This window comes from Zootoca vivipara, chromosome 14 (genome assembly GCF_963506605.1).
Source record: "Zootoca vivipara chromosome 14, rZooViv1.1, whole genome shotgun sequence".
In the NCBI taxonomy this organism is placed as follows: domain Eukaryota; kingdom Metazoa; phylum Chordata; class Lepidosauria; order Squamata; family Lacertidae; genus Zootoca; species Zootoca vivipara.
Window position 1 is genome coordinate 8,914,890 of NC_083289.1, and position 17,393 is coordinate 8,932,282.

Below are 17,393 nucleotides of genomic sequence, written 5' to 3' on the forward strand. Positions count from 1 at the left end.
TGCCCGGGGTGTCGCTCCGCAACACATGTGCGTTGTGACATCATCACAAACTGCGCATGTCCGCACATGCACAGTCTGTCCTGTCCGGGTTGGCGCTGCTGCTCTCCTCGGCTGGCACGCTCTGAAGCAGAGTGCGCTATGGAGCGGTTTGCTGGCGCCGGTGCCGCCCGGCGGCAACCTGCTACGTAGCACGCTCTGCTTCTTCCTGCTTGGGCGGAGCGGAGGAGGCGAGGGGCGGGCCAGGGGCCGGGGCGCTGCCCCCACATGCTGCCCCCGCCAGAGTGGAGCTAGGGGCAGCCTGCCCCCTACGCCCCTCCCTTGCTACGCGCCTGATTGGTGGTGAGGATAAAAACAGAACATGAGTAAGTTATTTCGACAACAGTCCTGTTATACCATAACATGTAGGCTCACTCTGTCTGTAGGGTATATTCTCCAGTCTCTATGCCGTTTCCAGCTTGTTACCCTTTTATAATCACTCTCTTACTTTCTCTTTGGACAAGATGGGTAATAATTTATGGTTTGCAACTCAACAGGACCCTTATACTAGCCTTCTTCAACTTTGTGCCTTCCAGATGTTTTGGCTAACAACTCCCATTATCCTTCACCATTGACCATGATTGCTCAGGTAGTCTGGAGGGCAGCAGATTGCAGAAGGATGTTTTATCAAGCAGCTTAAGCCAAACTTTGGACTTACAAGCCATATGCCTCATGGCTTATACTTCTTAGTAACGAAGAGTTACTTAGTCACGAAGAGTCGGACACGACTAAACGACAACAACAACTTGCATCTATGTGTGTGTGTGTGATTTGTGAAATATATACATCTCTGTAAACATATGCATGCTAAGCAAGATTGCCTATTTAACCACCAAGTTCATAGTCCTTTCTAGAACCTATGGTAGTTTCTTCATGAGATGGAAAGTGTTAATATTATTGATGATATCTATTGGTTCCATTACACAGGGTATCAAAGCATATATTTATTTCAAATATTTACTACCAAAGGCCAAATTCTTTCTTTCAAATATTTACTACCAAAAGCAGTTAACATATCAGAATGTAAGGAACAATATTCAATTGTTGTAAAATAAATATTTAGGATATCTGAGAAGCATTTAAAAAATCTTCATTTCTCTTGTGTTTTGCAGGACCCACAGTGAGGACTTTTACTCCATTTTATTTTATTGTGGAGCCAGTGGACACTCTGTCAGTTAGAGCTTCATCTGTTATACTGAATTGTTCAGCTTATTGTGAGTCATCTCCAAAAATCGAATGGAAAAAGGATGGGACTTTCTTAAACTTGGTGTCAGATGACCGACGCCAGTTGCTACCAGATGGATCTTTATTAATCAACAGTGTAGTGCATTCTAAGCACAATAAGCCTGATGAAGGGCATTATCAGTGTGTTGCAACTGTGGAAAGCCTTGGAACCATTGTAAGCAGAACAGCTAAGCTCACAGTAGCCGGTGAGTATTTTAAAGTTGTTTCCTTTCTTGTGATTATCCTATCTCACAGATGTTGGCCCCTCAGTTCCACAGACAACATTCTGCCTGCATTGTATGTGGAGGGAATTTTTTTTAGTGGACTTTCTACCTGAGAGGTCCCCCCACTTGCTATCACAGTGTATTTGGTGTGCTGCTGCACAGGCAACTCCCTAATACACCATCCATACAACAAGCTTCAGAAGTCAGTTGCTCTGCATAAATGATAGTGAAGGGCCAAAGGACTGTTCTTCTTTGTTTCTCAACATGTGTTTTTGTAGGTCTCTGCTTGTCTGTTATATTTTGTAAATGATGTGGCATACAGAGAATGGAGAAACAAGGGGAAAAGAACCTTATAGTAGTTTTAGACAGGAATAACTTGACTAATGTAACTGTTTCTTTCATTTCCGTAATGAACTATAAGCTCCTCTCAGGGTTTTTTCTTTGATTAATAAAAAGCTTTGGGTAATGAATTCCTTCCAGAACCCAGCAATATTTGCTGCTTTTAAAATTCAAACATTGTGTGTATTAAATTGGGATAAAAGGAAGAACACAAGGTACAAGTGCTTGATTTTTATCTCTGGTATAATGAGATGGCCCAATTAGCATAAATGGGTCTGTCCTGGGCTTTTGCCTGACAAACTTGATGGTCATTTGGGGATGTAAGGACTTTAATGGTCCTTAATGACTTGGAATCTCTTGCCCGCCTTGGGAATTTTTCACCCTTGAGAGTTTAGGGAAAGGATAAACTAGGTAGCAGGGGAGGTGTTGCTGTTGCTGTATGTTAATCTGATTCAGGCTTATTAATTAATACTGCATGCTTCAATAATTCCTCACATCCATCTTGAATATTTGTAAATTAACAAATGATAAAAAGAGACTAGTGCATTCTCCTTATACAGATTGTAGTATTGCCCCTGTAGGATTGTCTCGCTGCTCATGAAGGTATGGAACACAACACCATCATACAATCATGTCATGGTTTTTTTCTTTCCTGCCATCATGATTTTTACTGTGAGGAGGAAAAGTGCAATACCTGTGGAGCTTTAACAAAGCTTCAAAACTGGCAGTAGGTTCCTGCTGCTTGGAGCTTCATCCCTTTAATCTGTGAAGCAGACTTTAGCAACCTTTCAAACTGACTTTGCAAAGATGAAGAAGAGATAGAAGGTGCTATGCATGTGCCCATCAAAATATTTGGTTCCTATCTCACACCGTGTGATACAGAAAGCTTGTGGCCTTTGCTGAGTTTAATTGCTTGTGTTATAGACTAATTCTTAAAATATTTCCTGAATCACAGTGTACAGAAAATTTTAGTTATTGCTTAAGTTCTATAGAGAAAATGGTTAGTGGATAACAAAATTTCCTCATCTAATGAGATGAATCTACAGAGATATGGAACACAATTTTTTCCAACAATGTGCACAGACTCTTAAAGTTATGTTGCTTACAAGAACCCTAGTTGCAGAGTATTATTATTAGTCAGATTTTTACCCAACACCTTCGTCTAAAGGAGCCTAGTGTAAACCATAACCTCTGTGTAATTCGCTATATTTTGTGGCCAGCTATTATAAAATAGCTGCTATTGGGGAGTGGGGGGGGGGGACAAGGCTGAAGATCTGCTTTTCCTTGTGCTTTTTCTGAGATGAGCAGCAATTGGAGAAAGGCTTGCCAAGTAAAATAGTTGGATTACGCAAAGGTAACAAAAATTTAAGCTAAAATTGTAAAATCAAAAGGGGGAGAATTCAAACTTTCAGTCCTGCATTAAAAACTATTAAGACCACATGGAATATTTTCACTGCCATCAAGAATGGGGCTGGTTTCATATTCTTTGGGATGCTGCCACGGAAAATTTGGAATTTATGTAACTATTTACATAATCATATAAATGCCTTGTATCCTTATAACCTTGTAGGATGAATACCGTAGATGCAAGTGGAGGCTAATGATGAGAGAAAGTGGTTGTCAGATTTTGTTCATGGTAGAGGGGAAATTTTAATATGGGTTTCATGATTTGCAACTGAGCTGTGTACTCCTTAGACTATGCCAATTCTCATTTCTGTTGAATTAGGGGCATAAAATGTGATAGTGCAAGCAGGATAAGTCTTTTGTGGAGCACTAACTGATCACTTGTATACAGCAGTATTTAAGTTAGTGGAAACTTTGACTGTTCACTTCCACGGGGTATGTAGTAGTTAAAATTCATGGACTGTATATTTAGGGTTGCCATACAGATTTCCTGGACATATATGGAATACTGCAGTCAGCAAAAAAAACCTCAATAACTTTGCCCTCGCAAAACAAACAAACAACTTTGGCAAAAATGAATAAGGTGCTGTCATAAAGCACCTTATTCTAATATGGGACATGTATATGAAGGAAATGTTACTTTAAAATGGAAGTGTGCAATAACTGTTGACAGCAGTTAAAGCAAAACAATACACTATATGTATTTAAGAATAAATGAAAAAACAATGGCTAACACTTCAGATAGGAGCTAAAAAGCCATAAATCTGGTGTTTGACCTGTTTTTCTTTTTTCTCCATATTTTATAAACATATGCTCATTTAATTTTTGTTTTTCCATAATCATACCATGTTGTCTTTTTAATGGAAATTTGTGTCCAGGAAATGTTTGGCTGAGACAATAGCCTTACTCTAAAATATGACCTTGTTTCCTCATCTCACCCAAAACATGGAATAACTGAAACAGGATTATAATACAGGAAACTAAATTTTAGAACTTTTGAATCCTCAATTAAATTATAAAGTTTAATGACTTTCTGGCTCCTTTGAAAGGAAGGGAGGGATAATTTTTATAAATAAAAAAATTAAATTCATTGTCCACTTCCCTTTTCTTTTAACATTGAATACTTTTACAGTTGATATATTTATTTAATTAATTATAAAAATAAGTACTATTCATAAAAAAATCAGGTTCACAATGATTGTATGTAAAATCATACAGTAAACAGAACAGGTAACTTGCCTATATCCTGGATATGGGAACCACCCACGCAAGGAACCTTAGTCTTTCCATGAACCTCCCTGAGATCTATGGATATAAGGTGGTATACAAATTTAATTTAATTTAATAATAATAATAATAATAATCATAATCATAATCATAATAATCATATGATGAAGTAAACCTGTGTGTCATCAGTGTACTGGTGAAAATCTTGCTCCAAAACGCCAGTAACCATTCCCAACAGCTTCATCTAGATGTTAAAGAGCACTGGGAATAGGATAATACTCTGTAGAAACACCACTGCACAAGTACCAGAGGGCCAAAGAACACCCACCCAGCGCTACCCTCTGAACCCCATAAGCCAGAAACAGTACTAACATAACAAAATGCCTCTGATATCCATCCCACTGAGTGGGTCCAGGAGGATACCATGCTCAATTTTTGCTCCGCTAAAGTGTTCCTTCTCCCTAGTTGAGAAAGCCCCCCCCCCCGCTCCTGCTTGCATGCAAGTAGGAGTGGGATCAGGGCTGCTCAGCTGGGAAGCGTGAAGCCTGCCCTTTGCAGCTGAGAGAGCCCCAACCCCGCTCCTGCTTGCACTTGGCTACTGCCGCCTGGTCCATCTTTGGGGAGTGAGGGGCCAGCGGGCAAGGTAGCTCGCCTGCCCCCCACACCAGCAAAGGCAGCCTGGCCAAGAAGCCCCAATGTCCTTGTTGCTCGAGCAGGAGTGGCAGGAACACTGGGGCTGGCTCCACTGGGTGAAGGAGCTCTCCCACCCCCAGTGGAGCCTGGCCAAGGAGCCTGAGCCCTCTGCTGGTTGTGTGCGAGTGGCAGGGGACTCGGGGCTCACTCAGATGAGGGCAGGAGCCTTTCCGCCCCACAGCTGAGCAGTGGGCTGGGGCCAGCTGTATTGGCCACAGCCTGTGAGGTGTGGAGGTGGAAGCGCCTCAGCTCCCAAGATGAGAGCTGCGGCAGTTTCACCGGGCACCTCATCGGCTGGAGCCAATGCAACTTTTTTCAACATTGCAGTTTATCACCAAACCGCAGTGTTTGGCTGGCGATACACTGCAATGTTGAAAACCCAACATTGCCCAACCCTGGATGTCACTCTTACTTTTGTACAGCAGGCTACTTTCCAACCGTACAAAAAACAGAGAGGTCCCATCGCTCCATTCAGGTAAGCAAAAGGCATTATAGCAATTCAAGGACACATTACAGGCTGGCAAAAGCATCTGAGGTGGGTGCAAAGGTTATTGTGGGATGTGACCTGGGGAGGAGGTATGGCCTATAGAGAGCCCCAAAGCAGAGAACTGGAGAGCTGCATTTCGCCCTTGGCCATGAAGTTCCCCACCTCTGAAAGGATGCCATCTGTGCAGATTCCATAGGCTGCCTCATTCCCTGAAGGCTGTGATTCACTGGCAGAATGAGATGCTATATATTTCTCAGTTGCATAAATTGGAAACATGGAAGTAGCACATAGTTAAAAGTCATCTAAATGGATCTATATATATTTCATCTTAATTGTTGAAGGGGGGAGAAGGAATATGTTTGCATATTTTATTATGGCAATATTTTCCATCTGAAATCAGGAACTTTACAGCTCTTCTACCAGTTTTTAAATTTTATTCTGCTCAATGCAGTCAGTGCAGAACTTAAACAATATCACTATTTAGTTAAATGTGTAACTTAGAGCAGGTACATGAGTTCAGTATCCATTTTTTCATTCTGGAGTAATGTAATCAAAGGTGGCTTGATAGCTGAGCTTGCAGACAAACCTATGCTTCACAATGGGATATACTAATGGACAATCCTGGACAGTAGGCTAATGAGTCAACCTATTTTTCATAATGGAAGTATAGTTGACATTATTCTGCTGCATTATAAGCAAGCATATGACTGCAAGAAAGAAAAAAATAAGGAAAGTACAGATGCACAACCTTATGTGTGTTCTTTTTATTTTATTTTTAGGACTTCCAAGATTCATCAGTCAGCCGGAGTCAGCATCAGTCTATAGAGGAAACAGCATAGTTCTTAATTGTGAAGTAAATGCTGATCTAGCACCCTTTGTAAGGTGGGAGCTAGATCATGAGCCACTCTTTCTGGATGACCGTGTATTCAAATTGCCAAGTGGAGCTTTAATTATTAGCAATGCTACAGATGAAGATGGCGGAACATACTGTTGTATTATTGAAATTGGTGGTTCTCCCAAATACAGTGATGAAGCAGAGATTAAAGTTCTTCCAGGTATATGCATATGTGCTCAGATTTCTCTCTCCTAGATTGCAACTCACTAGTAAGATTATTTAATTGCTGGCAGATAGGTTCTGTCAAGTTTCTCTTTGTCAATTAAAGTTAACAACCTCAATGTATTCTGTAGATCTCTGGGAGTTGTACTTATAAAAGCTTACTTTAAAGGCTGGTTTTCTATGCCAAGCCGCAGGCCAGAGGACTCTTGAATAGTAACATTATTTTCTTGTAATGAACTTTTTGCAAGAGACTTTTGCAGACATGGTCAAGACAGCAAAGTATGCAGAGATCAATATTTATGCCTATGTGAAATATTTTTGTCTAGTATAGTTATTTACTGGTGGTGGCCATCTTCTGAGTGAAGTTTAACACAAATTGCCTTGGTTATTTCTTGGCAAAGCTTTAGTTGTAAGGATCAGTATGTATGAAGAAGCAAGTCTGGAACAGCCTGGTCTAGAGCATTGCATCCATAATTAATGTGTTTTGTTAATATCACTTTACATTAATTTTTACTATAATAACCTTGGACTTTCTGTTCTCAATATTTACAGAATCTGACGTTGCCTCAAATCAGGTGTTCCTGAGACAGCCTTCTTCACTTACCAAAATTACTGGGCAGAATGCAGTTTTGCCATGTGTTGCTACAGGCATTCCCATTCCTGTTATCAGATGGACAAGAAATGAAGAAGAGCTTGTTACAGAAAGGTGGGTAGTGGTTCTGGTGTTACATCAGCTCTTACCTCTCTGCTACCTCTTCCCATCCTAAAAACTAAGCCTGACTTTCCGTTTGATAGTGACTGCTATGTTATATGACTATGACCAACTGTCCGTTCTGTTACCTATGTAATTATAATATGTTTAATGCATAGATAAAGGCTGCAAAGCTCAAGTGCCGAAATCATTTAATGCTCATATTTAAGAATTTGAATGCCTTTTGATCTCTGCAAAAAGCAAGCCCATAAAATTAACTTAGAAGGGAATGTGTTAAGCAGATAAAGGGTTACCTGGGGCTTTCCAGCTGCTCACTGACTCAGCAAACATTGAGTATTGAGCACCACAGCATCTCTGGGTTATTTGCGGGGCCTGCCTGGTGTTTTTACATGAGTAGAATGTGTGCTTTTTATTTAAAATGCATCTCTGGGTTATCTGTGCGGCATAGGATTTCGTTCTCCCCCCCCAATACAGTCCGGCCCACGGCTGAAAAAGGTTGCTGACCCCTGCTCTAGAAACTCATATAGGAGATCTGGAGGAGTATGTTTCTGCTGTACTGAATGCTACTGTAACACTTGCTTCTGGATAAATAAATATGTTAAATTGCCTCAGGAAATTGTGGCACAGGAATATTCTTTACAAAAGTTTTAAGAGATTGAATGCCTTTTGATTTCTGCGAAGAACAAGCCCTTAAAAATTGACTTTAGGAAAGGGAGTGTGGTTTGAATTGTAAACTGCCCTGTGATCCTTGGATGAAGGGTGGAATAGAAATTAAATAATTGGAAAATAATGACTTTTTTGGCTGAACTTAGTTGTGACTCCAAATGCAAATTGATCTCCAAATGCAATAAAAGGGGGTAGTAGTAAATAGGTGTTGATTGTATCCTGTTGTTGTTCTTGGTGGCATATGTCTGCCTTGGGAGATAATGGAGGAGTGTGCCTTTGGAGGTGAAGTCTTTATCAGAATATTTTAAAGTTTTTTTTAAAAAATATTCAATCTCTCCTGTTTTGCACAGCTCTCAAAATTATTTATTGCTGGCTGGGGGGACTCTGAAGATCAATGATATCACAGAAGGTGATGCTGGAACATATACCTGTATTGCAGATAATGGAAATGAAACAATTGAAGCTCAAGCTGATCTGATTGTACAAGGTATGTAACTACTTTGCAAGAGAGTACAGTCAAAACCCACAAATTTCTATATCTTAAAATTACGTTCTGTTAATGGGGCAGAGGACATGCAGTAATTTCTACCGATCCCTATAATTAAGCGTTAGGCCAGGAACCAACATTCAACGTACACTAGCTCAGTGCACGAGCACTTGGTTTGCAAGCTGAAGATCCCAGGTTCTACTCCTGACATCTTCAGGTAGACCTGGGGAATGTCCCCACCATAAACTCTGAAGGCCCACTTCTATTGGTGTAGACACTACTGAGCTAGATGGACTGGGGATCTCACTTTAAGGCAGCTTCAATTGTTCCCTTATTTGGTCTAAAGTGGTAGATCCACAGGACTCTTCAATCTCTTTCCCAGTGTCTTTCAGAGCTTGAAAGGAGCCAGCTATCAGCTAGGGCCGTTGCTTGGGGATCCATTGCTGAAAATTTGCCTCCCATCCTCTGTGGCTGGCATTCACCTACTTTGAAATGTTTCCTGTTCCTCTTCACTGATTCTTTTGGGGAAGCAATCTGAGTAGCAACAGTAGCAACGTTGAGAAACTTGGGTATGAGAGAAGAGTGGAGACCAGCAGTGCCATATGCACTTGCCAAAAAACTGATGCTGAACTACGGTGTTCATTACAGATAAGCAATGTAACTGTTGCTTGTTTTGCATAATGTTTAATATTCCAACAGCCCTTCCTTCCTTCCTTCCTTCCTTCCTTCCTTCCTTCCTTCCTTCCTTCCTTCCTTCCTTCCTTGATAGCTTAGTGAGCATTTGGGGCCTTCATATTCTGGTTTGTGGGCTACACAAGCTATAGTTACTTAGGTTTGAACGTCAACCCCAGCTACCCCCCCCCCCCCCGCCAGCCCCCCCACAGCTCTTTCTGCCCCCAGTCATCCCTGCCTACCCGCCACCCGATTGCCATTCCCCCACAGTTAACCCCAAAGTGCTTCATCCTATCCCTTAAACTCCAATCCCAAGATCTTGCTGCTGTGGCCTAAAGCAGAGGGGAATGAACAGGAGAATGAATGTCTTTATCCCCTTCACACCATACTGCTCTGGGTTAAATCACTTTCTGCTCTTAGCAGCAGGATTTTAGGATTGGGGCAAGTTGTGAGGGGATGGGGGAGTTCTGGGCAAACTGAGTGGTGGCAACAGCACTTGCTCAGGCAAAGTGAGCATTTATGGGCAGGGGGATAGTGTTAATGGCAACACAGGGGACATGGGAAGACCTGCCTGGGCCCACCTGCCTGCTCAGTTGCATGCTTGGAGAAAACACAGATAGGTTGGAGCAGTCTAGTTTCTCACAAAAATAAATGAGAATAGTGCCTCAGAATTTTGTTTTCTACATTTGCCAGAAACTTGCTTAACCACTCCCCACCCCCCAAAAGTAATCAAAGCATTATGGTTTACACAGTGGAGGAAGGGGGGAAGCAGCCACCACCCTTCCCCTGCACCCCGCCCCCCTATAAATCTCTATAGGTCTAATGTGTTAAGATTATTGTGCAGTGTTTTCCAAGTTAGGTTCGTGTGTAATACAAAGGTGTTGGGACAGGGTGGGGTATGTAGTCTTTGATCTCATTTAGCCACTGAAAATAAAATGGATGAATTTCCCTTACGTAGATTATCAGAAGGTGGCATTCATTTAATCGGTTAAACTCAGGAAATTACACGGAGACAGACATATGCTGACAAGGTTATTAGTTCACTTTTCAGCTGGGGAATATATTATTTCTCATTCACTCTACTTGGGTCTCCAGAGTTTCCTGTAAATATTATGATGTAAACTACATGGAAATGGTTGGTTTCCAGTGGAGTTGTATGTTACAGATCACATGAAATAGCATTTTAAATGTATCTATTTTTAAGAGTTTTGCATTAAGCACAAAATGCATCACATTGAACAAACATGTTTTGAATTCTGATCATTCAGATTTACAGAAGAAAGTAAAAACTTGTACTGAGAGATTTGAAATTTAAGTGCCTTTTTGCTCCTCCTGCTTCAATTAAGAAGCTGGTAAAAAGCATTTTGGCCCTGTTGCAACCTGAGTATCTAGACGGACCACAGGGAGTCAACTCCCAGATGTGACAGGAATCCCAGTTCCTTCCCAAGTCACAAAACCAGCTGATTTAGTCATGTCTGAATTTCATTTGTCAGCTTGCATACTTCTAATTCTCAAACATGACCAGTGATTGGAAGACTACATTAGTGGACAAGGCTAGATGAAAAGCAGGAAGAGAGGTGTGTGTTACCAGTATTCTGCTAGCATTGAACATCATACAGAAATATAATCTCACCAAGCAGCCATGTATTCATATTGAACACAACTTGGGAACACACCAACAACTTGTAGAACCACATTGGAAGCATCCCTAATCATGTTGGTAATTACCCATCACCACCCTTGAGTGTCCTCTCTGCCAAAAGTGGGCAGAATTTTCAACAAGCAGTTCCCTAAATCCCTTCCAAACACAAAGTTGTATTCCCAATAACTTCATGATCAGCTGCATCAAAGCTGCAAATATTTCTAACAGGATTAGTAAGATTCAGTTTACTCTATTAGTTCCCTAGAGCAATTCTTCCAGGATTCACCAACTTTCTCTCAAGGAGAATCCAATCTCTTTTAATTTGTTTTTATTTTGTTACATTTTTAGTTAACTACCTTTAAGGAAGGGACGCAGGTGGCACTGTGGTCTAAACCACTGAGCCTAGGGCTTGCCGATCGGAAGGTCGGCAGTTGAAATCCCCGTAACAGGGTGAGCTCCCTTTGCTCGGTCCCAGCTCCTGCCCACCTAGCAGTTCGAACGCACGTCAAAGTGCAAGTAGATAAATAGGTACCGCTCCGGCAGGAAGGTAAACAGTGTTTCTGTGCACTGCTCTGGTCATGCTGGTCACATGACCTGGAAGCTGTACGCCAGCTCCCTCGGCCAGTAAAGCGAGATGAGCGCCGCAACCCCAGAGTCGTCTGCGACTAGACCCAATGGTCAGGGGTCCCTTTTATGGTATTGGGGGGCAGGGGGATATACTGTAAGGTTAGGGGTCCCTTTACCTTTACCTTTAAGGAATAGATGCAGAGTAGTTGCAGTTATTTTCCGAAACTGTTTTAAGTTTCTTAACAGCGTTAAGAAACTTAAAACAATGTTATCAATGACACATGCCATTTTGCAAAATTGTTTCTTTTGTAAGGGTTCTTGAGAAATCCTAAGGGACAAAAACATGGCTAAATTAGCTGTTGATACGGGTCTAGAATATCTGCAGTAAAGACACTGATACTGAGTTGAGGGAATTGCATTAGCCCTACATTTCAGCTAGGATATCTTAAAAACTGGAGCTTTATATATTAATGAAGCTTTATACCAGCTGCTGCTTCATGAAAGAGACCGTTTGCCAATCTTGTAGGAGTATTTTTTGAACAAGACATTTAATTCATGGCTATAGTGAATTTGCTTTTTCACTTGTTTTCTTCTGCAAGTGTTACGGACATTTTGTTTTGGTCTTGTACCACTGGTTGTAAAACATGGATTGGAATAATAATAATAATAATAATAATAATAATAATAATAATAATAATAATAATATTTATACCTTGCCCATCTGGCTGGGTTTCCCCAGCCAATCTGGGTGGCTTCCAGCAGAAAATTAAAAAACAAGGATATATTAAAATACAGTGATCCTTTTGACCAAAGGCTCAGTTGCAGATTGGAAGGAGATTTTAAAAGTTTTCTTTTCCCTTGGTATAAGAAATGCAACCTGTCACTTATGCAAACTTGCCACAAATGAATGAAAGGCAGTCATAGTGTAAGGGTTGAAAGCATATGTCTGATGCCTTGGCTTTCTTTTCATGGACTGCATAATTTCCATGTATGTAAGCTTAATAAAATGTGCATAATCTTAACCCATCACAGTAAATTCAATAGTTCATTATATATACTTGTTCTCTGGGTGATAGTGTCACCAGGAAAGGTGAAATGGAAAGAGTAAACATCCAAGGCTGCTTTAAAATATAATTGTCTGGTGCTAAAACATGTGATTTTCCAATAAAATAGTATTTTATGTAATTGGCTCGTTTCTTCTCTGGTTATCTATTTAACTTGTTTACCACAAACATCTGTATTTGTGCCTAATTGCTATGTATACTGAATACTAATATAGTTAAGATACAAAAAAACTTTCAAAAACATTTAAACTTGTAAATGGAGAAGAATGTCTAATGAATTTGTGTATTTTATGTTCAACTTTTATGAAGAACATGGTTTTACTTGCCTCCAACCGGAGTGTACGGAAGCAAATAATCCTATGACAAGATAAAAATCAAAACAAAACTTAATTGTATTAAAGCAAGACCCATTGAGGATGGAATTCAGGCATATGCTTGAATTTAGCACTGAGAATGGTGTTCCCCTCATTAAACAGATTTGTATTCGGATCTGCTCATAGAAACAAAAAATATTACTCACCCATTATGTTGTTTGATAAGCCAAGACACTTCACATTTCTGGTTGTTATCTTATGCCTCTTGTTCTTTTCCCATTGCACAGTTCTGTTTGGTTTAAGTTGTTCCCCATCTGCAACAGATCCTTTTAGTGCTATTGCAGCTTGGTAGCTTAATCCACTCAGATGTTAAAGGACAGTCATTTGGGGCAGCTTTTATTTAGGTTCTGGTGCTCTGCAATGGCTTCTTTGCCCTTAATCATAATCTCCATTCTGTTGAAATGTAAAATAAATATTTAAAACTTGGGCTGTAACTTCAATTGCTACATTAACCAGTTAGTTTTAGTTACTCAACTGGCAAGGGACAATTTTATTTTTTGAATGATGAAGAATACTAAAGATGACTTTTTCTTTTAACAATGAGCAAGTTGCTTTTATTTATGAAATTTGTCTTGTACTGTACTTGCATCAATTTCTCAAAGGTATCACTTGATGTATTTTAATTTATTTAATCTGTTAAGAGGCAAATGATCAGTTAAACGTTTAACAGATTGTCATTCCTACTGAAATTGAACTGCTTGATTACTTGATCTTGAGCAATAGCAATTATTATTGAAAGCTGGTAATCCCTCTAATAGATTTCTTTGCAGCACATATATACTGTAGCTACAATATATATTTAGTCTGCTTCTGTACTCAATTTTGTCATATGAAATGGTTGAACAGTGTATGCCATATTTGATCAGTAATTGTAAGTGCTTTTCTTCCTTTTATTTAAAGCTCCTCCTGAGTTTCTGAAGCAACCCTCTAATATTTATGCTCATGAATCCATGGATATTGTGTTTGAATGTGATGTGACTGGGAAGCCAACTCCAACAGTGAAGTGGGTAAAGAATGGAGATGTGGTGATCCCTAGTGACTACTTTAAAATTGTAGTAAGTATATATTTAGTATGTATCCTGTGGCTTGATTTCCTTGTGTTTTAACTAAACGCATTTAGTGCTAAATTGGGTACATTAATCAATGTATGCTTGAGCCACCAAACTATTGATTTTAATTTTCTCTCTCTCCAATAACTGCATAGTCACAATAGTTTGAACCTAGATAGGCAGAAAGACCATTTAAATTTAGAGGATCAATTTTGTGATGTGGTATGGTAGAAAAGCTTCACCCACACTTCTAATTGTACTTTATCAATAGAAAAAGTATGGCAGACCTTGCCACTGTGCCAATAGGTTGCATCCTCATGGTAGGACACCGAAAGCTTCTTCTAATGCCTCATCTGAATGTGCTTTGTGATCTCCCATCTTTGGGGTGTTTGTTGCATTCCATTTGGTGGGACAGAGGCACTCCTGACCAGCTTCATTTTCCATTGATGGTCTTTTCAGGTCTTTTCAGGAGCTGAGCTGTATTGATTTATAGCCATTTTCAATTAGATTAGAGCAAAGTTTGGTACATACAGCAATTCCTGTCAATGCCCATTAATGGTTGCCAAATATTGCTGTTTTTCTGACAATTTGTGCTGATCTTGATGTTGTGGAAGTTGAGCACTGAAGTCCAAGAGCTCTTGAACACAAATGTGATTTAGAAGTGTCATGAGGCATAAAAACATCGTTTCCCACATTTTCCCCACCCTTTGAAGCTCTTGTAGTTTTTACTTCTCCATTTTAGTGAATATTATATGATGCCATGTATGTGTTCTCTTTTAGAATGAGCATGACCTACAAGTTTTAGGTCTAGTGAAATCGGATGAAGGATTTTATCAGTGTATTGCAGACAATGATGTGGGAAACATACAGGCTGGAGCCCAGCTGATAATACTTGATCATGGTAAGAAACTAGGGTCATATATTGCCAAAGGTGAGGAAGAATAATTTCAGGTTCACAACCATTCTTTTCCAAAATGATTTTTCTACTCAGATATGAGTGACAGCTGTTTGCTCATGCTATAAATGCATTATCTTTGTAAAATAAAATTTCTAAACGTGTTCTTTTTGGTTTGAAACAAACTTTTATATTGCAGTACATTCCTTCAGCCTGTGAACATGATAGATGAAAGACACACCATGATTTGTCTTTACTGTAGCATTTTATAACAATATAATAATTTAGCAAGGAAATTGGCATTGATAAAGTGAATAATGATTACTTTTCAATAGTTAAATTACATCTTAGTTATCAAAACTATCAGCTGTTAATAATAATAATAATAATAATAATAATAATAATAATAATAATAATTCCTTCAGTGGCCATTTAAAGCAAATTCTTTTAAAACATTTATGATACAATTTTAATATCATTCCAAAAAACCCCTAACATTTATTAATCACAACCCCGTGTTGCTATTATGATATCATTTTAATTAACCAGAGCACTTGAATGCATGGCACTGGATTCCATAGATTCAGTTATTCTCTTGGTGGTTCATCCTTCAGCAGACTCTTGGAAGTGTTCTATAGCCATCCTGCAGGGAGGTTTTTGTGTGTGTGTGTGTGTGTGTGTGTGTGTGTGTGTGTGTGTGTGTGTGTGTGTTCTGCATCATCAGAAGGATTTGAAGGATTGTATTTCCCTATATGAGCCTGTCTGGGCTTTGAGAATTTCGGGGGAGGCATTTTTCTTGGTCCCTCCATCTGCACAGGCATGTATGGTGAGGACACAAGAGAAGACCTTTGTGGCTGCTCCGAGATGGGGGAACTCAGTTCCATGGGAGGTCAGGATAGCACCCTCTGCTTTCCTTTCACTGGCGGGCAAATATTTTTTTGTTTCAACTGGTCTTTGGCCATGAACTGGCTATTGTGGCAGAATTTTGGAAGGGTGGGTGATGTACCGGTACTTTTCTTGTGCTTTTGAATGGTTTTAAGGTTTTCAGTGCTGTTTTTCATAGGACATTTACTTGCTTTTTAATATTCATATTTGCGTATTTTTAGCGGTGTTTCTTTTAATTTATGCTTTGAACTGCCTTGGGAGAGAGGTGGGATATAAATGAAATAAATAAAAAATAGAGCTGTGCGTTTGTCTCTGTGGTTATGACACGGGGCTCTGTAGCATTCTCCTATTATAAAGCATGACAGTTCTATTACAGTTTGTCCTATAAATATGGAATTCGTTAGAGAATCTTCTTGGTAAGCTGTCAAAGGCTTTTTGGGGGGAAAGAATAAAATCTTAAAAAATAGCTAAAATCTAAAAATGTGACTGGATGACTGAGGTTGCTGATATTTATATTTACACAAGAGTATGCAAGGCTATGCTTGACTTTTCTAAATCTTAAGAAAAGAATTTTTTTTAAAAAAACAATCTTAATGAGGTACTCTTTGCTTTTTCTTCCATTTTATAATGCATAATTTCTGATAGAATTTGTTTCAGGCACAGTGCAGTGTTTATCTATGGATTTGTTGCTTCTGAAGGAAGTAGATAAATGTGACTTTCTATTGGCTCTGTGTAAAAACATACTGTGCCTTTGTGTTGCTCTTATGTTAACACTGGTATCTTATCTAAAATACAGCATAACTTTGGGTTGAAAGGATAGGAAGAGTTGTTTTCCTTTCTGAATTTTTTGATGCATTGATAATGACACACCTTTTTGATTATTGTACACGACAGGAAATTTTTAATGACTTCCTTTAAAACAAAATATGCCATGGGTGTGGGAGGAGTGTTTTTATCACACTTTTATGACTTCCTTTAAAAGTTTACATTGGAAAAAATTAAAACATTCTCCATGCCAAAGTGGCATAAAATTTTATGGGTGGATTTGGGGATGAGCTCAGAAAGTACTCATTTCACAAAACTTAAATAGGGCAGTCAACTATTAAAATCTTTAAAAGTAAGTGTTTCATTACATTTTCAGAATAGATTACAAAAATCAGAACAATATTAATATGAGGCAAAAGAAAAACGTGGATATCTGTGTTATAGTAGATCAGTCCGTATCAAGTTTGAGATAATCATGTAATTTGAGAAATAAAGAGGGTACAATCTTTTTGAATCAGAGTTCTCCTTATCATAGCCTTAGGGCAGCACTGCATATTCCTGCAGAATACACCAGTGTGGTACGGTATAATACTTGTGTTCCCCTGAAGCAGCTACAATGTCTATCATTGTATTAATTTAGGGCTCTCAACTTTTTTTCTTGAGCTTTCCTATCACTCCCCCCCCCCCCCAACCCCAGCCACACACTTTTCCTTTTCATTTATCTCACTCTTTGCTAGCCAAACTTATTTATTCTTCACAGCTTCCAGGAACCTTGAATCGCCTTTGAAATTGATGCAAATGTATAAATAGTACTTGTGGCACATAGCTGCCAAGTTATCCCTTTTTTACAGGGATTTTCCCTTATGCTGAATAGGCTTCCTCGCGAGAAAAGGGAAAACTTGGCAGCTATGTTGTGGCAACTAA

General features: G+C 39.4%; 1 protein-coding gene across 6 annotated transcripts in view; it reads left to right on the forward strand.

The window, feature by feature from the left end:
* NEO1 (neogenin 1) overlaps positions 1–17,393 on the forward strand; it is a 123,316-nt gene that overhangs the window by 49,652 nt on the left and 56,271 nt on the right. For all 6 annotated transcript variants that reach the window (XM_060282965.1, XM_060282960.1, XM_060282964.1 and 3 more), the window contains exons 2-7: positions 1,149–1,466; positions 6,414–6,689; positions 7,244–7,397; positions 8,420–8,556; positions 13,776–13,930; positions 14,705–14,825. In XM_060282965.1, coding sequence (XP_060138948.1) covers positions 1,149–1,466; positions 6,414–6,689; positions 7,244–7,397; positions 8,420–8,556; positions 13,776–13,930; positions 14,705–14,825 — 1,161 coding nt within the window. The remainder of the gene's footprint in view (positions 1–1,148; positions 1,467–6,413; positions 6,690–7,243; positions 7,398–8,419; positions 8,557–13,775; positions 13,931–14,704; positions 14,826–17,393) is intronic.